Here is a 24,911-nt window from a genome sequence, read left to right as displayed (position 1 = left end):
ATCTGCAGACACCCAGTTTAACCCTTTAAGACCTGGATCTATCAGTTTTCTGTTGCTGCATCCAGAAGCCTTCAATAGGCTGTTTAACCCTTTGACCTCTTACTAATTTTGGGCAATGTCTTAAGCTGCTTACCGCCTTCTCCAGAGAAATCAAACCAATCTGCTCAAGTTACAATGAGTTAAAGTCACACTAAAAAAATAAAAAGTAATAGCAAATCTGTCTCCCGTTTTCAGCCATGCAGTAATCTTGCAGCCTGTAGGGGGCACCAGTGTAAAATAATTTACATTTCCAGATTCTCCTCAGCTTCTACAGAAAAAAAACCCATCCCAACCTGCATCAGCATTCAGGCATGTATGGCAGCTGCACAGGTGAGATCTAAAGCTGTCTGAGTCACATTTCTTCAGAAATCACACAAAATTCACATGGCATGAAGTAATCGCAGATGTCTCTTTAGTGTGGTTTAGAAAACGTACCTCCCAATCACCACGCTCCCATTTTCAATCACACACAGATTTTGCATCCCATGTTTGGTCAGGTACTTCTCTCCGCTGCTGCAGATCAGAACCAGCTGCTTGGCGTTCTTCACCAGGAGTCTGTAATTTCTGGACATTTTGATTAATTCAAAGCGGAGACGCTTCCCTGCACAGTGAACGGCTCCAAACTAGTTTGGGAAAAGGCAAATATTTGTCTAGGTGAGCAGAGTTTAAAGTGCACAGAAAGAGGAGGTGCTTCCGTAACAGGGGGGGGAAACAGTTAACCAGTAACAATAAAAGAACATTTTCACTGCTGGAAAGATTTTCATTAAACTAGTTTCTATGCAGTAGAAAGATGCAAATACTTTTAAAATTGGTGCTATATGATCAGGGAAAAAAAACACAAAAAAACAGAGTAAGGACTTTTGCTTTTGCTCAAGAGTAAAAAAAAAACACCACAACTACCAGAATGCACTGCTCCACACATGACCCATAAACACTCCAGCTGGTGAGTGACATAAGTGGAGTGCACTAAAATATGTGAAAACCAGTGACCACCAGTGACCTCCTCAACCAGGGACCCCCCTCTATGTCAATCTGCTTCTATGCTCCTCGTGTCCTAATGCAGAAGAACAATCTGCAGTTTGAGCCCTGAAGCCATCGAGATTCGAGCTGCCGGACCGATAAACAGAAGACGTAAAGAGAGTCTCATTCATTTCATTTTTAGAGGAATGAGCCGACACTATTTCTGTCACACGTCACACGCAAAAAGAAACCACAACAATCAGGTTTAAGAAAGAAAACAATAATCATTTTATTGTGTCGGTATCACAAAGTTACAACTTAAAATTGGCCTTACATACAGTAAAAAAAAAAAAAAAAAGTCTGGGAGGAAAAAACTAATCTGCAGGCGTTCACTTGCTTCACATGGTGAAAACACAAACACACATCAGCTCAACTACGAGGTACAATCACACAGCAGGGCCGAGTCCATCACTCCCTCATCTCTCCGTCCTCCTCCTCCTCTTCTACACCTCTGATGTACAAAACGTTATTGCACCTGTGGGAATCAAACACAGTACTGTCACAAGTCGCTGCTTGGGGAAAAAGAAGCACAATGGGTCGATCACGCAGTGCTCATTTTGCTTCACGTGATGTTCATAATTAACACGGTTAGTTGAGTTAGTCAGAAAGCCAAAAACGTCAGATTCTGTGCCGCTGCAGATCTAGAGTTGTTAGTTCTGCGATGCTTTCCTGGTAAAGTCTCTTAAAAAAACACCTTTATCTTATTTTAAATAATCTTGTTAAATAGACAGAAATTAAGTCAAATTAAGTTCTTAATAAAGAAGCCTTTGCTGAACTAGTTAGTTGGTAGGTTAGTTATGGAATTAAGATATTTTAGGTTTTCAACCCACCTAATGAGCACTTCACCGAGATGACCCGCCAGCGCTCCGTCCACATACTCCTCTGTGTTTGCCAGCTGTCAGGAAAACATGGAAATATAAAGAGGTCAAGAGGCTGCAGACGAACATCTATCTGGGCGGTTAAATCCCGCAGAGCAATAATGGCGTCCCAAAATAATGAGGCTGCTGGATACACGTTCACACTGATGCGGCATAATAAAACCCCAATAAATTACGAAAGATTTCCACACAACTTTTGCTGCAGAACAAGAGATGTTGTCAACCGTGGAATGAACATAAAATCACAAAAGATGGACACTGCATCCTCACAGCCCACGGACGTATATTTTATTTTAAAAGAGCATCTATCTATCTGCGTGTCATTTCTACAACCTAATAATAAACATAAGATTTCTGTATGCATTAAATCTGTAAACTGTTAACATGGTTTTTAGCATTGACCCTGATTACTACTAATAATATAAACTTTTTTTGCAAAGTGCTTTTCAAAATATAAAGGACAAGAGACAATGATAAAAAAAATTAAAATAAAACCAGTTTAAAAGTAATAAGATGTGGGACAACAGGAGCTGTGTATGAGCTCGTTCAGCTTTTCTGCTTAAAAAATGCAGCGACATGATCATTTTAAACATGTTGTATAGATGCATGTGTGCTAATAATTTACAGTGTATGCTGTATGTAACACTCTGCACATGGTGTACAAAAGTTGTATTTTTTAATGTGTTCATATAATTTGCTTGCTATGAGAAAAATATGTTCACTGGCACTGCACAAAGATGCTGTTCACATTAAGGGTAAACAGAGGCTTTCACAGTTGAATTGTGCAATTCTTTAAAAATTTCTTGATATGACTCTTATGGATTCACTTGAGAAGAAATAAATGAGCAAGTTTGAAAAAGTCGAGAGGGAAAAACAACTCAAAATGAACAAAAATGCAAACTGTTTTGACATACAAGTGGATCAACAATGCTGCAAAATTCCAAAAGAACTTCATGAGAATATACTTTATATCTGCAGGCAAGGATTGTGCAAATATCAGTTGATAAATGACATTTCTATTAGATAAAAGGTGTGCAAACCATACAATAAATTGTTCTTACCTGCATATTCATGTACCCGTCAACAGACACCAGGTAGCCTTTATACTCCATCCCCCACTTCAGTTTCACCATCACTGGTTTGCCCGTCAGGCCGTTCAGGAAAGGTTTTGGGTTCAGAGGTAAACTCTATAAAGAGGAAAACATGAGGCAGGTTATTATACATACCAACATACTACAAACTAATATATCGCTTTTTTAGAAAAGTATTTTAGTGATTTTACTTATGTTCTATGACATAAATCCTCTTACCACCTTTTTTAATACGTTTATAGTGTTTAGCTCTTGTTTTGAAAGGTGCTATACAACAAAGTTTTACAATTATAGTTTTTATACAACCTTTTGGATATGTTATTTAACTACACATATAGACTGCAATAGCTTTGGCAAACATTTAAGTATTACTGCTGCAAATAAATCTTGTTCTTCTCTAAATAGTGGAGCTCATGTCGAGTTTAGCTCAAAAATCATAATAAAAAAATAAAATACTTGAAACATTGCATTTCAACAACATTTAAAATGTAAACATGAATTTAGTGAGCATTACTGATATGTGATCATATAATAGTAAATTCGGCACAAAACCTGTATCATTTAGTTGTTATCTTAAATACACGTTTCAACATAAAACTTCTCTCTGAAGAGAATGTGTTTCGATTTATGGCTGTTAATAAGATAACGTTTTGTAAAAATATCACATGAAAATATTCACTAGTATTCCTGCTGTGTATGCCGAACTATAAAGCAGCTGCTGGTGTAGCCTCCATATTATTTGTATTGCAGCCAACAGCTTTATGGAAATTATAAACCCATCTTTACATTATTTTAACAAAAAATTGTACGGTTTTCAGAAAACAATAAAACAATCACGACAAAAGCAAACAAAAGCAAAAAGCAATATCATTATGTGTAGAATAACTAAAGCTAGTAACATACGTGGAGCAAGTTTTTATACAGTATTAAATGATTTACCTCATAAAACAGATAAACATATGCTAGCTTAATTAGCAGATTTTTTAATGGAGTTCGGTGCGACTTTATCTCTACAGACATCGATTCCAACTCAAACAAAAAGCAGCATAATATAACTTTTCAACTAATTTAAGTCGCCGATGAAACGATTAAATCTACCTTATAAGCGTTTAAGTAAATAAATATTACATTTACAGTGACTGTAAACGCGAGTAATTCATTCATTCACCTGCAGTCATGAATGAGAAGCTAGCGCAGCTAATGCTAACTAGCAAACACGCTATCTTCGCTCGGTGATAGCGACAACAAATCCCACAAAACATCGAATGAGTTGATTTTAAACATCTTTAAAATGAACTCACCATTTCAGTTCGGCTTGTTAGTGTCTGGGAATTAATGAATTTGATATAATTCGTCACAAAAACGTTTGTACTCCGCAGAGCAGAACACGCTTTACCGCCAAACAGGAAGTACAACAGTAAGACTTCCGGGTAGTCTTCACGGTGTGACACAGCGCCACCTGCTGGTCGGAGGTTCACACTGCAGCGACATTCACAGAGCGTCTCCCATCACTGAAAAAAAAAGAGTTTTACTTTAAAATACTCCATTACAAGTGCAAGTCCTGCATTAAAAATATTACACAAGTAAATGTACAATTTTGTCTTGGTCCAGAGCTTTGAATCCACCCACCTGAGTAGACTACAATCAAAATGGAAAATAGTTTTCTTTTAATTTGTTTTTATTTCCTCAGGGCAATAATGACAAAAAACTGTGTTTTAAATATTATTTTATTTACCAGATCACATGGTTTTTTTAAATATAGGTCTCTACTAAACAGTTGAGATGACCCCTTGTGGTATTTGTAAAAACAGAAAGAAAAAAATAATAATTACAAACTGTATACTGTTAAAATGCTTTTAATATTTAAGTATGACAACATATATAATTTCTTTTTATCATGGAGTTAGTAGTATTACCAGTACTTGTATTAATGCAATATACTTATCCTAGATAGTCACACTTAAAGTACTTTATGGTGAAAAATCATAGTGTTTTTTTTCATCAAATATATAATGGAATGACATAAAGACATGGTTTTAACCACAATGAATATTAATCCCTTTTTATTTCATAAAAATTGTGAATTTATTATCTTCGCATCACTACGTAATAATTACAAACTTATTTTAACATATGGATAACATCAAATGTATCATTTAACAACAATGACTGATCAGAAGTTGTTTTTTAAATTTCTTTGCAAATAGTCAGTTTTAATAACATTATCTTAGTTTCGTTACTTTTACCATAAAAGGCCAAATCAACTGTTTGGTAAAGCATGTTTTTAAAGAAATATTTGACACTTAAGTTTTATTTTTTTTGTATATAGTTTTATAAATCTGTTCAATAACACTCTGAAACAATAACATGTTAGAAAAAATATAACTACCTTTAAAAAATCCCAAAGCCCTCACGTCTGAAGTGTTTGTTACTAACTTGCTGTGGGAGGTGAAGTGAAATAGCAGACTATTTTAAATCAAAGGCATTTTTTTTTTAAGCATAACATACCTAAACCGAATTGTAGAGATAGCTCAGTCAGGTTGACACATTTTTCATTTAACTACAGTGATTTAAAATGTCCAAACGGTTGAGCAGAATGTTTTAACGTCCATCTGTGATCCTCAGAAGTGAGTTTAAAGTGACCTTTTATCACTTTATGAGGCGTGTTATTATTTAAGTTTGAAAAAAGGACATTCTTTTAAAATGTGTCTTGTGATTTGTGTCAGGTTAAATCCAAGCAAATGAAGCAACAGCTTCTTCTTCTGATGTATTTCCAGCGTCACTGTCAATCTCTTCATCTGCTCCGAGATGAAATATATTATAAGTGCAACACCTGCTCTGTAGAACGTCTCATTTTAACATTTTCACACTGCATTACTCAGTTTGATAAAGTGTGACCTGAAAAAAGTGAGATGACTGTCATATCTGGGTCGCGCTGGCTCTCTGTCTGTGCAGCTTTTTCTCTCCGGGCACAAACAGTCTGAAGATTTCGCTCATTTTTTTCTGCACTGAAGCGTTCAACTGTTACTGAAACATCCAACAAGTTCCAACCTGATACTGTGAATAAAACTAACATCTGACTTCCTACAGTAAAGGGCTGGGTTCTCTCCCAAAAAATTCCTCTAAAATTGCGCTGGAGCTTTTCTGTGCATGTCTGAAATACTGATGTCCTTACATCATTTAGCCTATTTTTCTTCCCTCTCCTTTCAACGTGCCCTACGTGTAATTAAGCAATCCGTCAGTCAGTCTCCGTGTCAGTTATGGCATGAGAGCAATGTGTGTGTGCGTGTGTGTGACTGGTTACCCCTTTGTCTGATCGCCTGGTGCCCCCCAGTCCGAAGGGGCTGGGTAGTTAGTTGGCCTTTTAGTATAAGAACTTTGCGTGAAGTGAGTGTTTACAATACTTGTTGAAAGTCAAAGGAGACACAAAACGAACACACGGGAATAAAACAAGGAGCTGAAAAAGCACCACAAAGAGGTGCAAAATAACCATGAAAACAAAACAAAAAACATAAAGAGACCAGTAAAAGCTACAAAGAGACACAAATTGATCACAAAGACGTACAAAACAACTACAAAGACACAAAATAACTCTACCCAAATCGACTAAAAGAGACACGAATACCACATAGAGATGTAAAGTGACAACAAAAAGATGAAAAACAACTTAAAAGAGACAAAAATCGACTACAAATTAACCTTCAAAGAGACACATTTTGACCACAAAGACACAAGACTACAAAGAGACACAAATCAACCACAAAGAAATGCAACATAACTACAAAGAGACACAAGATAGCTACAAAGATTCACAAATCAACCACAGAGACACAAAATAACCCTAAACACTGCAAAACAAAATGCAACACAAATAAACCTTTAAGAGACACACTTTGACCACAAAACGAACACAAAGAGACAAAAAAACTACAGAGACACAAATCAACCACAAAGAGACAAAAGATAACGACACAGAGACACAATCAACCACAAAGAGACACAAAATAACAACAAAGACAATCAAACAGCCATGCAAGATGACTAAAGAGACACAAATCAACCACAAAAAGATACAAAATAATCACAAATTGGCCATAACGAAACAAAAAATAATTTTAAAGACCGACCAAAGAGATGCAACCTAACTACAAGAAACATAAGAGACACAGAGACACAAATTGACTACAAAAAGGCACAAAATAACTACAAAGAGACACAAATCGAACACAAAAAACAAAAATTGACCATTAAAGTGTTTCTCAACCTCCTCTTAGTTTAGAGGACAGACAGCTTGTTTGGCTCTGAATAAGTCTGAACTACGATCTATAGAAGTTTCCTGCAGCAGGGTTTTAGTTTTTGGTATCATCATCTGGAGTTTGGCGGCTTTGCTGAAGAAACGGGTCGGATCATTCCAGTCTGATGCCAAACGTCTCTTTGAAGTCTGCAGAGGAGAGCTGAGACGCTGGACGGGCCTGCAGAGTGGGTGAACTGCAGGAAGTGTAAAGCATGGGACTGAAAAAACCCTGAAAAGAGTTAGCTGAGAGGACGGATACCAGTTTAAAGGAGTTAAACCTCTGAGAAAAACCCCAGTTTTCCTCCTCACAAAGCGCAGCAGCGACGGCTGCAGCAGGACGGACACAACAAAGTGAACAGGTGAGATAGTTTCATTTGGCTCACCGCTTATTGGACACGGGTCAGATGCACAGAAAGCAGGTCATGGTCCGATTACACAGCAGACAGAGAAGCCAAAGCCATGCTGTGTTCACTGGAGCCTGACCCAAATGGGCCGGAGCGGAAAGAGCAGATTTCCAACATTTGGAATTTGGGTTTTTTTGTACCGTTACTGAGCACAGGGGGGCACACTGCAGCCTGCAGGCTCGCTCTGTTCACTGACTGTAATCCAGGTCCGGGACGGCTCTGAAGGCAAGGTGCTCCACCTGCCCCAAAACGCCAAACACAGGCATCGTCAGCCCCGAAAAATTCTCACTTTGAGCGGCTATTGTCACAAAAGCAAGGATAATCAACCTGCCTTCTACATATTTCAAGAATTTTAGGACATTTCCAACATTTTCAGGATTTTAGGACATGTTTAGGATTTTGGGGCATTTAAGATGTTTATAGGATATTAGGATATCTCTAAGATTTTAAGACATTTCTTGCATTTTAGATATTTTCAGGATTTTAGGGTGTTTCTTAGATTTTAGAAAATTTCTCAGATTTTAGGACATTTCTAGCATTTTAGACTTTTTTTTTTTTTTTAGGATTTTAGGAAATTTCTTGGATTGTACAACATTGCTTGAATTTTGGAGGGTTTCAGGAAGTTTTCAGGATTTTAAGGCATTTTTTTTAGATTTTAGGATATTTGGATAAACCTAGGATTTTAGAAATTTTCTCAGATTTTAGGACATTTCTAGAATTTTAGACTTTTTTTAGGACTCTATTTTGATGCTGTTTGTTGCACTCTGGCACTCACTTTATTCTTACAGTGAACTAGAAAATGGCTGAGGGGCCACCTGGCTCCCTGTGGGGGGCCAGATTTGGCCCACAAGCCACAAATTGAGTAAAACTGCTTAAAAGGGCAGAAAATTGAGCTTGTTTATCAAAAAGTTTAGGATAAAAACATGAAACAACTCAGCATAGGCATCTAAAGAATAATTAATATAGCCCATCAACATGTCCTACTGTCCCCCGTTTACAGGTTACGGTAGCTTCGTTTTTTCATGTATGAATCACTTTTTTTATGGGCCGTCAAGCAGCCATTGTTGGGAACAGACAACCACACAAGAAGCAGAGCTGGAATTAAAAAGCTTGCAATTTATCCAGCTTGCATATTTCACTGGTTTTGTATGGACAGAAACAATGTTGTCAACAAAGGCCGCAGCCGAGCAACCAATCGTTGTAATTTGAAGTGCGTCAGCAGCATCACTTTGTGTGTGCGCGCTCTCCATCCAAAGCCAATTAGTCAGAAATGTGGATATGAGCACTCATTTACGCCCCACATCAGCTTTTCATCAGACTCCACGTGGTCTGCACAGGGGGTCCCACACTCTCTCATGGCATGGACATCTGGTGCTAATGCCACAGAGGTGGAAAGTACTTGAATATTTATGCAGGCTGATATACACACAGGCTGTTTTCTTTTTGTCTCCACTGCTTGTATTAAACAGCTACAGTCACTCACAATCACACTGATTGACTTATTACATACAGAAACATACAATCAGTTTATAAAATGTAAAATTAAACAAGTGTGTTTCTTATTTTCAGTTGAAGTATTTTACTTATTTATTTTTTTATTATTACTATTGTCATTTTATTTATTTGTTTATTGATGTATTTATGTATTTTAGTTTGTTTTACAGTTTTACTTCCTATATTATTGTATTATTTTGAACATATTTATTCATTATTTTACTTTGTGCTGTTAGACTTTCATTTACCTCTTATTTACACTTTGGGTATTTTACTTATTTACTTTTATTATTACTATTAGCTTTTTTTGTTTATGTATTTACTTATTTATGAAATTAGGTCTGTTTCACATTTTTACAACTTCTTATATCATTTTATTATTTTTAACATATTTATTTATTATTTTACTTTGTGCTGCTATCCTTTCATTTACCTCTTATTTACACTTTAAATATTATACTTATTTATTTTTTATTATTAGTTATCATTTTATTTATTTGTTTATTTACTAATTTATTCATTTTTAAATTTAAGGTTTTATCCTGTCTTTGGTGTTATCTCACTTATGGTCCTCAGTGACTGGTTTTACTGAGTACTGTTATTGATTTTTTGTTTTTATTCACGTTTGTGTGTATTGTATGAAGCGTGAAGTGTGATTGATTGATTGATTGATTGATTGATTGATTGATTGATAATCGGTTTACTCCTGACAAAGTCCCAGGGAGGTTCCTCCGGTGTGGGCAGCAGGTTGCGGGCTCCATCCTGTCATCGCTTCGCACAAACTGTTCCTTTAAATGAGAGGAGTGCGGAGGAGAGGCGGAGCTGCTGCTGTCAGTACTCAGCCTCTCTCCGGCTCTCCTCAGACGCAGATCTGCGGGGCAGAGCGGGCAGCGGGCGCACACTGTGGGGAAATGAAACACGCTGCAGGACGCGGAGCAGCAGCAGACGAGCCGCCGGGCAGAGCCGATCACTTCATCCGCGCTCCTCTCCTCTCTCTGCGGGACATCACGCACCGTCCGGGATCATGTTGTGTCTTCTATCGGCTCATTGGACCGCAGCTGAGTGAAAGAGAGAGTCCACACTGGATCTGAAGCTACGCACTTGTCTTCGCCACCGTGGATGAGATTTTTTTTTTTTTCTGCACACTTGATGTCTGAATAACTCGGAATTTCTTCCTCTTCTCACAAATTTCGGATTATTCCTTCAATAAGGAGATATGTCGATTTTATTTGTAATCAGCCTGGCCTTGTTGTCAGATGCAGGTTAGTGTTCATTTTTTTCATCAAACATCCTATTGTCAGAGTTATTGTCATTGGTGCAACAATGTGCTGATCAGCAATGCAGAACTCCCTTTGATTTTTAGACAATTTAATCTCCGTCTGAGGAGTTTGTGTTTTGGATTTCTATACGCATGAACTCATATGTATTAAAAGGTCAGAGCTGATTCAAAATCATGAACTCAATAATTAAACTCCAGTTTCCATATTAACCTGTAAGACACACTTAACAACAGAGGAAACGCCTGAGCCTCATTGTTGTTAAATTGCACAGATTTAAATGGAAGTTTGGTATGAATCATACCAAAATCATAAAAAGTTGAGATTTATCTTTTCTCATCAATAGCTTACAAATAAGCTTTTGAAAAATGTAATTTAGCTTTATTTAGCCCTTTGTCTGTTTGTTTTCTTTAAAAAACAGAAAAAATGCAATGATCAACTTGGCAAGATATGCAAGAAATTAATAAAATTTAGAAATTTTTTTTTTAGCTAGAGAAAATGTCTAGAGAAAAATACAAATTATTTTTCTAGAATTTTATAGAATTATTATCATTTTAAAGCAGTTATTCAGGTCATGTCCTTTTTTCTTTTCTTTTTTTACTTGTTTTTTTTGTTTTCAGGGGGATTGTGTTAATTTTCAGGTTATTTTCTTGTGCTTCTTACTAATTTCTTGCTTACTTTTGACAATTTCTGGTTAAGTTAATCATTGCCGTCTTCCCATGTTTTTAAAAGAAATCAAGCACATTTTCCCAGCTTTCAAAGGGTTAGCAAACTGTACTCTTTTATTTATGAATCAATTAGTTAATGTCCAATTAAATTGTACAAAATTAATGATTATTCATTTAAAGTTTTTCCCCATGACCTACCCACATACAGACAGTTATGTAATTCAACATGAACTCCTCTCAAACAAAGAACATCCCTCCAGAAAAGGTTCCCCAGTGCAAAAGTTCACCAATTCAGGCTCCAGGGTTTTAATCTGAGTCTATCTGTGGAGCCAGTGACATGAAAAACAAAGTGAGCTCCAGGTTTTTGGATAATAAATCCAAGCTGGAAGATGACACTGTGGCCTCGGGGGGGTTTGCAGAGCGTCTGGAAGGCGTCTGAATGCTGCTCGTCCTCCCCGAGCTGCCAAACTTTATCTGTGTTAAGAGTCCACGCTGGCTGCAGTCTGCGGCAGGCAGGTGCACAATGCCTCTATTATCCCTTTTGCATAACATTTCCGATTGAGGTAAATCACTTGACTTGCACACACACACACACACACACACACACACACACACACACACACACACACACACACACACACACACACACACACTGAGTCACTCAGAACTCGCCCACTCACTCTTACACACTCTGTTAGTCAGATTCAGGTGTTCATTAAACTCTCCAAAACCTCAGAAAGCGTTGCATTTCCAGGGTAAAAGTGGGGCACAGAACGCTGACCAGCAAGACATTCTTATTGCTTAAAGGGACAGTTCACCTCAAAATCAAAAACTTGAGTTGCTGGACGTAGGAGATGTTGTCCGTAGAGATGTCTGCCTTCTCTCCAAATATAATGAAATTAAATGGCACTAGGCTTGTGGTGCTCAAACCACCAAAGAACACATTTGAAAAACTCAACAGCGATGTCTCTTTCCAGAAATCATGACCCATTTACTCAAGATAATCCACGGACCTTATTGTGAGCAGGTTCATGTAGGAACTATTTTTTTTCTGCTGAACTACACAGACAAACTGTGTCACTGTGCAGAAGGCTGTGTGCATCTACTCATGGATGAGAGGCTCAAGATTTAAGGCACAGACACACTAAGGTGGCATCAAAGTGGCAATAAAGAGCGAGTGTTATATCACCTCATGTCGCCTGTATCTTCCAAAAACTTGCACCTGAAACGACAGTAAAGACTACAACCAATGGCTAAATAGTACATACATTTGGGCCCCTGTAGTAGTTTGTATGTCTTTTAAAACAGTGCCATGTAGTCCCATCATATTGGAGAGAAGTCAAACATCTCTACGGCTGATATTTCCAACAGTCGACAACTCACACCGAAACAATCTAGACTGACAAATAGCACTACAGGTAAGAGAAAAAAATATGTATTTTTGAATTTTGGGAGGAATTGTCCCTTTAAAGATGAATATGAGGGGAAGAGTTTTCTGAAGTGTCCTTCCATTGTGATTTTTGTTCAGATGCGTTGTTTCAAATAGGTTTTCTGTCAATTTGGATCGCTCTTACTCTTAAAATATGGACTTTTGGAGTTAAAAAAAGTAAATTCACGTAAAATAAAAACAGAAAACATTCTGACTTACCTGTAATGATATCCAGCTGTGCATCTTTCACTTCCTCCATCCTCCATCCTAACCAAAAAAAAAGAGTCCCTGTGAGTTAAATGGATGATTATAGCGCTATTTTAGTGCATAAGTGCATTGTTAAAGTCGAATTTAATTCTCTTTAACTGTATCAGGGGTGGAGGGAGAAACATGTGTACAAATACTTTCTGCATGGCTAAATACCACTAGAGTTGTGTAATTTGGATGGATTAACCCTTTAAACTGAGGAACAGTGAGCACCACACCCTCCTGACACCCTCACTTTTACTCTTTTTGACTTTTTTTTGCCACCTGAGACCATATTTGCAAAGTGTAACTGTGTTTTCTCCGTCCATCCAGGTCTGTCGGTGGAGGTGTTTCGTGCAGGTGTGGCCCCCCGCTGTGAGAGCCGAGCCTGCAACCCCCGCATGGGTAACCTCGCCCTGGGTCGCCGCGTCCTGACGCAGACCGTCTGTGGCAACAACGGCACTGAGCTCTACTGCTCCTACTCTGACCCCAACGCCAACCTGGCCTGCAGCGCCGCCAAGTGCGCCAAATGCAACGCCGGCCTGCCCCTCCTGTCCCACCTGGCCGGGGCCATGTCCGACTCCTCCTTCCGTCACCCCAACACCTGGTGGCAGTCGGCCGAGGGGGTGGAGTCTGAGATGGTGCAGCTGGACCTGGAGGCGGAGTTCTACTTCACGCATCTCATTGTAGTGTTTCGCTCGCCGAGGCCTGCCGCCATGACGCTGGAGCGGTCGCAGGACTTTGGGAGGACGTGGAAAATGCTGCAGTACTACTCCAGCAACTGCAGCGCCGCCTTCGGGATGGAGGAGGGAAAGGCAGGCGTGGGGCGGGACGGGGCCACCTGTACGTCTAAATACTCCGGGGCTTATCCCTGCAACCGCGGAGAGGTGAGGAGGACGCCGTTTGTCTCGTATTTTTACACCAGACATTAAAATCTGTCGTAAGTTAAGTTACAGCTACGCTAGTCAATATTTTTCTTTTCACACTGGATCAAACCACAATAGGTAATTTGAAATGTGCAACTTATAGCAACAAATCTGCCCTCTGCATTTCAGCTTCTCAACACTCTGTTTTGGTTTTCCAGCCACAACTTTAATATTTTGGTTCATCTTCAGCACTCTTATCAGCATGTCCAGCCGCATGAGGCAACATTTTCCAACTCTCAAAAGAAGAGTTCACCCCAACATCAAAAATACATGCTTGTTTTGGGCTTGAAATTCAAAGTGTAGCACTTCAAACTTGTCACGTTGACTGGGGACTTTCCTGTCTTGACTTCGGACTTTAATGCAAAAACTTGTGACTTGCAAAACAATGACTTCCACCTCTGCTTAATACGAACTGAAAGGCTAAGCTCAGAATTGGCAAAAATATAAAGCTATGTGCAGGTGTCTCTGTCTGTCAGCTTTAGACAGGTGATGATATCTTAAAATTAAGAGTTTTAGTGGCAGGTATAGACAGTAAAATGTCCTTCTCAAACCAAAACACAGATGTTTTTACTCTGAATTATCTGACCGTAGTGACAACATTTTGACGACCTGCCAGCGGTGCTTTGGATGATCAGATTTGAATCAAGTTGTGGTTGAATTCCCACCATTTCTCTCAATCCAAACACAGTCAGGCCGCTCAGAAAGCAGGTTGACGCAGGTGGAGAGGAAGGCGGATACACACCTGCACCTGCAGTGAAACGCTGGAGGGGGGGGACGGAGAGTTTCCTGCTCTGCTTTTTCTTCCTCTATGAATGAATTGCTAATTATGGCACATCACACAGTGTGACAGGCAAACCCTGCTACAGTCAGACACTCGTGCTTTTTCTTAAGAAATGGTTTAAAGTGCATCATTACCCCTCCTACTGGAACAAATTCAGTCCTGTCTGCTGCAAGTCACGCAACATGCAAGAGTCATACAGTCATACGACTGAGCAGAATGAAAGCAGCCAGGTGGGTGAAGCTCTGTGAGTGTATGTGTGTGTGTGTGCGTGCATGAGTGAGTGTTTAATAGGCGTACTTTGACTGTAGCACGAGAGGGCTTCCTGAAGTCCATTGATGTTTAATTGAAGCAGTGTGTGTCGGGAGCTGCTCGGCAGATGTGTGTGGAGGCGCATGCCAAGCGTGGTGCTGCTCCTGACTCCCTGCAGCGCGCTCATATGTAATGTGTGTTTACTCCCTCTTTGACGGGCTCTCGCTGCTACAACTTCGTCCAAGTATTCAGCTGTTATGGCCTTTTTCTGCTGCTGTATCATAAATCTTTCTTCATGTACTCCTGTTGCGTTTCTTTTTACATGTTTTCTTGATTTGTTTGCATGAGTGCGTAAGAAAGAAACCAAGAACTGCGCCTTTTCTTGCATGATTTCCTCTCCACCTTTTGTGCACAAAGGTGTGAAAAATAGCAGCTTCTTTGCCCAACTGTCTCTCTCTGACTCTGTGCTTCACATATTTGTTTCCGCATGTCTCAGCCACCTGTACTGGGAGCGTAACCTTCGACCTCTAACCTCTCAACTGATGACCCAGAGGTTAAAAGAGGTCAAGTAGCGCTCTGACAGCCGAGCAGCTGCTGCAGCTTAGCTGTTTGCACCTTTTCTGCCTCTGTGTGTATTTGATGTGGATGTACGTCACCTATACTGACAGTTAAAAAGTTTGTGGCAGTGCAAGATGGTGAAAATAAAGTTGTACATTAGTAATACTCAATTTAGGAAGCCCAATAGGGTGCTGTGTGGCCCCCCAACCACTTTCTATGTCACAGTAAAAATAAAATGATTCACATTAGGAATTGTTTTCGTACTTTTAGTATACATAAGGTGTCCAGACTGTATAACACAGCATCAAAATAGAGCTTGTTTGTAAAAAAAAGTGCCAGTGAAGGATCCCGCTCATCACCCAACAAAGGTCCGAGCTATCCCCTAATGCCCTAAAATCCTAGACATGTCCTAAAATCCTATAAATGTCCTAAAATTCTAGAAATGTCCAAATGACGAGTAGACTCAGGTATTTATGGGAACACAACACCTGGGTGAACGCGCTAATTTCAGCTCCTTAACCGGCGAGATGCAATGATGTCCTGCCACTAATTACTGTCTACCATTGACCTGTTCACCTGTCTGTTGTGTCCATGACATCACACAGACACACCAACGAAACAACCCACACACATACATACACTGACAGAAAGGCAGACTTGTCTGTTGCAGCACTGTGTTCACAGACTATGGATATGCAGTCTATCGCCTATATTTAGCGGGTATACCTGTTTGAAAAACCTGTATGCACACGCCAATTTTGGTGGAAAAGGGGTATTAGACAAATAGTAAAAAACTGAAATATTAAAAAAAAAAAAAAAAAATGTATCACCAAAACTTGATTTAATGTGTTGAATTACTACTGAATGAGGTTAACAGGTGGCAGGTATTCTCTGCTTTCTGCCTCTCTTCTTTGTCCCCCAGCAAACATAAAAAGCATGTCATCTCTTGTGCTGAAAGCTGTCCGTGTTCACATGTGCACGTGTGTGTGTGTGTGTGTAAGAGGGAAAGAGAGCTGGGTTTCTTGTCTTATTTATGAGGTCAGCTGGGCTGGAAGAATGTGAGTGTTTGTTGTAGAGACTGACCTCCTTAGGGAAGAGAGAGAGGCAGACCAGCCAACACACATATCCTTTCTCCTTTCCACAGTTCCTCCACACACACACACACACACACACACACACACACACACACACACACACACACACACACTTGTCCGTGCCCTTTCAGATAAACACATACAGTCGGCTCTCCGTCTGTCTGCTGGGAAGGAAGTGCCATTGCTCTGATGGATGTTGGTACTGTTGGCTAGACACCCATCCCCCCTCTCTCCGTCTTTCTCCTTCCATCAATGCCCATTGTGCCTGTTTACCAGATTACAGTCCACAGTGCTTTGATGGAATTACGCCTGTTTAAACCAGGCTTACTTTTATTTTTCTGCCTCAAGTGGACACATGGCCCGCAGTGAACCCATTGCCTCAGGTAGACAAAACTTCAAATGTGGCTTTCAAATTTACACTAATGATTTACATCCTCAAATTGTTCTCAGACTCCACATCAGATTCACAGCAGCAACAGTTCGAGTTTAAAATGTTTTTTTCTCTGCATCTGTAAATTCAGTTAGAGTTAAAGGCTCCCTGTGGAGTTTTCTTGTAAACAGATGCCAGTATAAATGTTTATAGTCTGTGTTTCTCACCAAAACACAGTGTGCATCCCCGAGGCCCAACAAACCCAATGAATGCATTTCCTGTCTCCATAAACATTTGCAAAGTATTTTTAAACCTGTATCATTTATCTGTGTTTGCCATTCATTAATCTTATTTTTTTCCTGTCAGGATGTTGCTAAGTTTTTATGCAAGCTACAACCAACTGTAGATCCATGAAAGAGTGAGAAAAATTGTAGGAATATGTGCTGCATGCTTGTAAGGCGTTCAATCGTACCACACAGAAAAATGGTCATGCACCATATACCCCGATGAAATTTCATTAAGGTATGAAAACACTTACTGTTTGACAAAAAACCCCCAAAGATCTATAGTTGTAAAAGTGTTGCTCCATAGCGAGTCCATTTCCATCACTTGCCCGACACAACAAACAACAGTCAGCCATTGGCCAGTGTCTTTTACCCAAGTTTTTGTTGTTTGTCACACACCAAGGCACTACTCGGCCTTTGTTGACTGTTTTTTGCCTAAATAAGCACGTTAAAAAAAAGAGACGCTCAGCTCAGTGTATGAGAATAGAAACAGAAGTGAGGAAAGCAAACATTAAAGTCAAGAGAGAGTGAGATTAAAATAAACTTGTTGAAAGGTAAGATATTTTTTTTAGCCAATGACCTCTTTAGCAGAAAAGGTTTTTCATTATTTGATTATTACTCACTATCGATGATTGATGATTACAGACTACCACCATCTGCTGATATGGAGAGTTTTTTCCCCTCTTGTAAGCACAGAATGTACGTGTTAGCTGGCTGTTGGCTGCAGTCTATTTGGTGTATTCAAGCACAAGTTTTTGGCGAAGACACAAGCAGCGTGTCGCAACGCAATGGGCAACTTTTGTTGTCTGTTTGGTGTGTGAAATCAAAAATGTGGAGAAACAGTTCTCTGCTGCAGGAGGACACTTCTTACAGTAATTTACAGTAAACGATGTCCTCTTGCAACTCAGAAAATGGGTGAAAATATGATAAAAAGGTAAGCAAAAAAAGGTAAAGAAAACACACATAAGAAGTTGAATGTGTTCCCAGTCACTTTAAATTGTTTGAGAAGTACTAAACACTTCAACAACAGAGTATTTGAGCTTACAAATAATATTTTTAGAATTCAATTTTCCCCACAATTTTGTCATATTATTCATTTTTCAAACCATAAATGACCAAAGATAAATTCACAGATTGACTTTTCCTCATCCTGCTTGGACCACAATAAAACAGATTCAAGACTCTTGGGGAGATGAAGTCCGCTCAGGGTTCAGATTAATATAAACACAGGTCTCATCAGCGTATTTGCAAACACTAATATTTGTCTCCACATTCAGAGAAACACTATGAGGCATTTCTATGTAGTAAAAGCTTCATTGGGAGTGTGTGTGGAATTTGAGTTGTGTTAAGGGAAGCTCGACACTGATGTCTATGTGCATGCCAGTGTGGTTGTGTGTGTGTGCTGGTGTTGCTGTGGTGTCACCGGGCTGTCGTGGGCCTTTTGTGCAGCCCTGAGTTATGTGAAGCTGGATCTCCATCCCCGTCTTTGTCTGGCCCTGCTCTCCGTGCTCTCCCGCGGACCGGCGCCCCTCGTCCTATTTGTCGTGTTCTCTTAATTGTGGACCACAATGCCGTGACCTTGTGACCTTTTCCAACAACAGGGAAATTAATAGTGCTCCTCCCATCACACTCTCGGCCAGTCATCCAGCCAATGAGGGAACCACATGGGGTCTTTCTGCTCGCATCCCGCTTTGACCAAAGAAAACAGACACACATAAACACACACACTACTCGTCCAATGATATCAATGACAGCCAGCGACAACAACACACACTTTGTGAAGAGACACACACATTTCTTTCACAGCGAGAGTTTGGGCAACATTTTCACCCCGACAACAGCAGTGGTGTTGGTTGCCAGTGGCAGCAGTAGCCATGGCGATGGCAGGCCATAAAGGGATCTTCGATTTGAAGGATGTCCAGGGACCAGACATGGAGGGAGAGAGGGGGAGAAAGGTTGGGCGCTCTCATTTAAGGACACCCAGCACCCTCATGGTCATGTGAGGGTGTCATTGACAGCAGGGTGTGAGGTCAGAGTTTAAGGCACAAATGATACCGAAACAAACCGCCGTTAACATGACAGATGTAGTGACATGAGGATCATCAATGAGCGGATTGTGCCACTGAATACACCCGTCTAATGCCTCTAAATCAGTGATACTCAACTTATGGCCTGCGGGCCAAATTGGGCCCCCGGTAGAGTGCTGATTTTCTGATTCACAATTAAAAAAAGTGATTCACATTGGAGAATGTTTTTGTACTTTTAGTATGCATAAGGTGCAAGAGCATCAACATAGAGGTTTATCAAACCCCCAACAGAGGTCCTAGATAAGACCCTAATGCCCTAAAATCCTAGAAATGTCTTAAAATCCTAGAAACGTTCTTGAATCCTAGAAACATCCTTAAATCCTAGGAAAACGTATGGGCCTTCTGTGACTGGCCCCTGGCCTCCTGTCATTTTGCAAAACTGGCCCCTAAATAAAGCAAGTTTTCTATCCCTGCCCTAAATCATGACGTGAGACTGCAAAAGAGAGAACAGCGTCCCATCTTCTCTTTTGTACTAATGAGAATGTTATTATTTTTCTGTAATTAAAGACTGCCTTTTGCTGCCTGAAAAATGTTTATCCTATTGAAATTAACGCAGACTACCCACTAGGAACTTTTGCCTGTAAAATAAGAAGGTTAAACAACTTCAATAGTTGATTCATTATAAAATGTGACATCACATCTCTCTCTCTCTATAACTAACAGGTGATCTACCGCACCCTCCCAAAGTGGGAGTCTCTGGATCCTTTTGGGGTGGAAGGTCAGCAGCAGCTGAGGGTGACCAACATCCGAATTCGACTGCTGAAAAGTCAGTCATGTCCCTGCCAGGCCAAAGACCTCGCCTCTGCCCACGAAGACCTTCCCACCCAACACTTCGCCATCTACGACCTGATCGTTAAGGGAAGCTGCTTCTGTAACGGACATGCCGAGCAGTGTGTTCCTGCACCGGGGTACCAGCCCATCAGAGACCGCACCAACCACGTGGTAAGACAGGAGAACTGAGTGAGTGTATCAGTAGTTCATTTGGAGTACATTTGTGAATCATAAAGATTTTAACTTTTACTATCAGGTCTAAAAAAGCTGTCACAGCTAGCACGGTGCCCACACTGTAACTAACAGGATGGTTAGCACCAGGTTGTTCAGAAATCTCAAAGTCATGTTTTTCAATACTATCATAAAAACAGGCACTCCTCTTTCTGTTAAACTCACTGTATGTAGTGCACAGCATGCACCACCAGAGCTCAGTCTCCAGTCTCTACTGGTGGAACAGGCAACTGAGCCGTGACACCTAGTGGTGGAGGGAGAAGTTACAGGACTGTAAACAGCCGGTGGCACTAACTTAATGAATTAAGGATTTATTTTGACTAAACTGGAGCAGGTGATTGCTGAAACAGTGAACTTACTAACTAGATTACTGCAAAGAGTTGTTACGGCTCGTTCTTTGAAAGTCTTTTAAACTGTCCCATCCTAACAGGGCTGTGCTTCTTGACTCACGTGTGGAAAAAAAAGTCCAAATCACAATATTGCATCACTGATTCGGTAACCTTCATTTGGCCAATTTATTATCACTTTGAAAATACAAACAAACAAAATAACAAAAACTTGTAACGTGAGGTCAGAGACTGAACTGACACCCCATTCTACACACTTGGTTGCTGAAGAGCCAAAAAGACTCAGTCCACCCCCCTCTATTACAGCTGATCATCATCTGATTAATCACATTGATTAGGCATCACAAATATCAGGAAGGCATAAAGGTGTGAAATGGCACTATGAAAAAAGTGTTGCCATTGCAGTTTTGTAAAATATGGCTTTTTCCAATCACCTGAAATGCCACCTCGTGGGAGCGTAAAAACTTTTTTCGGGATAAATGAGAGTTTTTGCAAAATTGTTGTGTCTCCATTTGGCGTATTTTATATTCACAATTTCAATTTGAGCAATTTTAGGCTTAATAGAAACCTGCCTATTATTTCCAGGGAAAATAAGTTTGTTTGAAGTCTTGGTGCTGTGACACTAATGCACTGCTCTTCCTTTGCTCTGCCTTGTTTTGACATACAGACATTTCTTTTCTTTCACTTGTTTTGTTGTTTCTCCTGAAGTAATCACACCCCATGGGCACGCTTTCCCCTTGTTCTGAGGAAGATTATAAGGCTTGATACTTAGAGACTAAACAGCATGTTCACTTTGTGTTGACAGTCGTTTTAATAACAGACTGACGGAGGGGTGGTGGTGATGGTAAGAGCACCTTTCTCTCCTTCCTCTGCTCCTCTAACTGTCTGCTCAGATAAACGGCTGCCTTTGCCGTTCTTAACAAACACGAGAGATGTAGATATTGATTTAAGGGTTAATGACGGCGCTGATGTGTTAATGAAAGTGTGAACAGACACAGCTGAGTCTGGATGGTTTTTCTTGGAAAAGTGTTGCAGAGTTTACGCTCCTATCGCAACCATCTCCACAAACAGAGACGCCTGTTCTGCTGCAATCAGCAAGGCTCGACGGGGAAAGTGAGAGTCGACAGAGAGCTTCCTTTATACAAGCACAGACATTTAGACGGATAAACAAAAGTACGCCGACATACACAGTAGTAAAGCCAGACTGAGGATGGATTGTTGAGGCTGATAGCGATAGAAATATTTGAGTTACACTTGTTTTTCTACATAAACACCCAACAAAACACATATTTTTGATACAGATCTCTTGTTTTTAGAAGATGTGCAAACATGATATACACGCAATTTCTCTCTGAAAGACAAACTGTGTAACAGATGTTGTCATCTACCTCCAGAGGTGGAGTACGCAGATCTTGTACTTATGTGAGAGCAGCGATAGTAAAAGTCACGCGTTCAAATTTTTAAAGCACAAAAGTATTAGCATCAAATATACTAAAAGTACCAGAAGTAAAAGTACTCATTCTGAAGAATGGTTAATTACAGAATGGAGAATCTATGACTGTATATTTACAGCAAACTACTGACAGCTGTATTTGCCAGAATTCTACCATCATTTTACAGAGTCACTAACATAAATTACTTCACTACACCATATAAACAATACATTTATTACAGTATTTCATAGTATAACATGAAGATAATTGCATAATATGAGCATGAAGATTTACTGTGTTTTGGAAAAGTTGTACATTGCTGTTAGTACGTTACTGTTTATAGTTTGGCCGTATTTTTACAGCAAGTTCACTGTAACAAATTTCTTTGTAAAATTATGGTAAACTACTGGCAGCTGTAGTTGCCAGGATCATATCAGTATCACTACCATCAATTACTTCAACAGTATATTATAATTCTATTTATGACAGTATTTTACAGCAGAATGTGAGATTTATGGTGTAATATTACTTAAAAGAGCATCAAGATTTACAGTGTTTTACTGTATATTTCAAAAACTGTACATTACAGTAAGAATTTTGCGGCATTTTTACAGCAATTTGTTACAATGTTCCACTTTTGTCAAAGCCACCAGACTCCACTGACAAAACTGCTTGATCAGTTAGTTAGTTTGTGTTATTGTGTGACTTCGGTGTTTTAAAGGGTTAGAGCACATTGACCGAAGTCACATAATAACACAAACTAACTAACTGATCAAGCAGTGGGAGAAAGGAAGCTCCTGTGTTCAGCAAGCTAAAATGATTGTTTTTGTCAGTGGAGTCTGGTGGCTTTGACAACAGAAATATAATAAATAAATACATAAATATAAAGTTCTCAGTCACAAATTTACCATATCACTTTGTAAATACAAACTTTTTATTATTTGTACATTTTTATCAGGTTTATTTTACTGCTTACTTGTGAAATTTTGATCAGTTATACAATCTTTGTCTTTATCTTTTTTCATTTTATGAATGATTATAGACCTTTACAAGGGTATTTCTATGAGCCATTTTTGGTTTCTAACCTCTCTGGCATAGTGATTACAATTATAAATTTCCTTTTTCTGTCTTTTCCATACATGTGTATGTTGAAATAAACAAATGATAATAAATAAATAAATAAATAAATCACTGTTTGACAGCAAGTTAAAGCAGTGAAAATATTCTTAATATAGCGTATACCTAAACACTGACAGGGAACATTGTAACTTTTACTTTTCTTACTGAAGTATATTTTACTTACATTCATTTACTAAAGTAAGATTTTAAATGCAAGACTTTCACTTGTATTGGAGTACTTTCACAGCATTTTTTAGTAGTTTTACCTCAATAACATGATCTGAATACTTTTTTCCACTGCTGCACACGCCCTTCCCCGAGTGATCGGTAATCTCTGCCCTCATCTCCCATCTTGAGCTGCTCTGCTTGTTTGGGTTTTGCAGAAAAGGCATCTTAAAACAAACTGCTGATAAAATTGCTGGAAAAAGTCACTTATATAACGTCTGTGTGTTTACCAAACGCTGCTCGCATGGCACACGGCAGAGCGACGCTCCGATGACCTGAGGTAATGTTGTGAGGACGGTGAGGAAGGATTTACTGTCCAAACTTTAGGTCTCACGTGCAGTTGGACAAATATTTGTGATGAAAATGAACGTCAGCCACACAGGGAGGCATTAATATTATGTATTATCAAATGTTTTTGTTGCTATTATGTTGGCGTGCAGAGGAGACTTTTACAGCCCCGTGGTGTAAAGAGCATTTCAGAGGATTTTCTGCCCTCAGAAGAAGGAAATCCTGATGAAAACACGCAGTAGAGCCACTTGGAATTTCTTGGCATGGAAATAGTCAGATTTAAGGATTTAAAGACCGTGTCTAAGAAATGGGCTATCAGCAGCTTCATTACAAAGAGCGCTGGTATCAGCAAGGAAAACACATGAATCGTCTCGTTCATTTATCACACGTGATACCAAACATTTACATCTGCTTCGTATCAGCTGCTTGTCAGAGTGCAATTTTTATAGCCTGATAAGTTACAGTATGTCCTTTTAATGTTTTTTGCACTGAATGACTTATAGTAGTGGTTCCCAACTGGTCCGGCCACTGGGTCCAGATTTCTCCTTTATCATAAGTTCAAGGTCTGCACATGAGAGACATTACCAAGTAATTCATTTTATGTGACAAAAAAAGAATGAAATAAAAGCATATTGCAAGAATAAAGTGTGATTAGTTTCAACCAGGGTGGCTCTAGAGTTTGAGGACATTTTTTGGTCTTTAAAATTTGGGTTGTTTGTTTTTCTTTTGAAATTTTAAAGCCCTCCAACCTGTGGCCCTTTGCCGCATGTCACCCCCCACCCCCACCCCCTACCCTTTAAAAAAAAAATAAACATAATAGCAATTTATCGTTTTAAATAAAATATTCCTTCCAAAATATTCCTTGGCTTCATCATGTGGGATGAACACCCAGAAAGTCCAGCCACCCTTGTTTAAAACTTAAATAAATAGCACTGCAACTAAAAAAGCGCTTATGATTGCTTTAAGACCAGTTCAAAGGCACAGCATGCTAACAGGCCACATAATACCAAGAACACTTCAAAATAAAAGCTCTGTGCTGAAATTAAGGGTGTTTTACGCAAACCTGACAGGGCTGCGAGTCACATGTGGTCCATTCAGAATGGACCCACGACCCACTTTTGGACTGCGACCCACCAGTTTGGAACCACTGACTTATAGGATGTGACACGAAATAGAGTATTTGTACTTTAGTTAGGTATTGACATTTACTTTATACTTCTACTTCACAACATCTCCGTATCATAGATTAAAATAAAACTCTACTGATGTCCAAGGAGGAATTAGCAAGCTACCCAGATGAAGGTAGTT

At 39.4% G+C, this 24,911-nt stretch overlaps 4 protein-coding genes across 5 annotated transcripts in view; 1 reads left to right on the top strand and 3 right to left on the bottom strand.

The window, feature by feature from the left end:
• amdhd1 (amidohydrolase domain containing 1) overlaps window positions 1-688 on the bottom strand; it is a 31,817-nt gene extending 31,129 nt beyond the window's left edge. For both annotated transcript variants that reach the window (XM_088072707.1, XM_088072708.1), the window contains exon 1: window positions 475-688. In XM_088072707.1, coding sequence (XP_087928833.1) covers window positions 475-611 — 137 coding nt within the window. In that variant the 5' untranslated portion in view covers window positions 612-688. The remainder of the gene's footprint in view (window positions 1-474) is intronic.
• Window positions 689-1,263: 575 nt separating this feature from the next.
• snrpf (small nuclear ribonucleoprotein polypeptide F) lies at window positions 1,264-4,484 on the bottom strand. The gene is made up of 4 exons (XM_088072711.1): window positions 4,330-4,484; window positions 2,999-3,124; window positions 1,890-1,954; window positions 1,264-1,534 (listed from the first exon to the last, which is right to left on the bottom strand). The coding sequence occupies exons 1-4, from the start codon at window positions 4,330-4,332 to the stop codon at window positions 1,468-1,470; spliced, it is 261 nt and encodes an 86-aa protein (XP_087928837.1). The 5' UTR covers window positions 4,333-4,484; the 3' UTR covers window positions 1,264-1,467.
• Window positions 4,485-5,479: 995 nt separating this feature from the next.
• The window catches only part of LOC148185850 (uncharacterized), a 42,078-nt gene continuing 22,646 nt past the window's right edge, over window positions 5,480-24,911 (bottom strand). The window contains exons 3-4 of the mRNA XM_088072709.1: window positions 12,814-12,861; window positions 5,480-10,278 (exon numbers count right to left, since the gene is read on the bottom strand). Of these exons, the coding sequence (XP_087928835.1) occupies window positions 10,257-10,278; window positions 12,814-12,861 (70 nt within the window). The 3' untranslated portion in view covers window positions 5,480-10,256. The remainder of the gene's footprint in view (window positions 10,279-12,813; window positions 12,862-24,911) is intronic.
• The window catches only part of ntn4 (netrin 4), a 29,412-nt gene continuing 14,843 nt past the window's right edge, over window positions 10,343-24,911 (top strand). The window contains exons 1-3 of the mRNA XM_042511394.2: window positions 10,343-10,482; window positions 13,174-13,727; window positions 19,853-20,131. Of these exons, the coding sequence (XP_042367328.2) occupies window positions 10,437-10,482; window positions 13,174-13,727; window positions 19,853-20,131 (879 nt within the window). The 5' untranslated portion in view covers window positions 10,343-10,436. The remainder of the gene's footprint in view (window positions 10,483-13,173; window positions 13,728-19,852; window positions 20,132-24,911) is intronic.

This window comes from Plectropomus leopardus, chromosome 22, assembly GCF_026936395.1.
Source record: "Plectropomus leopardus strain MGB_pleo_1.0 chromosome 22, ASM2693639v1, whole genome shotgun sequence".
In the NCBI taxonomy this organism is placed as follows: domain Eukaryota; kingdom Metazoa; phylum Chordata; class Actinopteri; order Perciformes; family Serranidae; genus Plectropomus; species Plectropomus leopardus.
The sequence above is the reverse complement of the archived record's forward strand: the minus strand, read 5'-3'. Positions and strand labels throughout refer to the sequence as shown.

Coding starts and splice junctions, on each gene's coding strand:
- snrpf (XM_088072711.1), bottom strand. Junction 1,955..2,998: donor ACGGGTACATGAATATGCAG/GTAAGAACAATT, acceptor TTTTCCTGACAG/CTGGCAAACACAGAGGAGTA. Junction 1,535..1,889: donor CTCGGTGAAGTGCTCATTAG/GTGGGTTGAAAA, acceptor TGATTCCCACAG/GTGCAATAACGTTTTGTACA.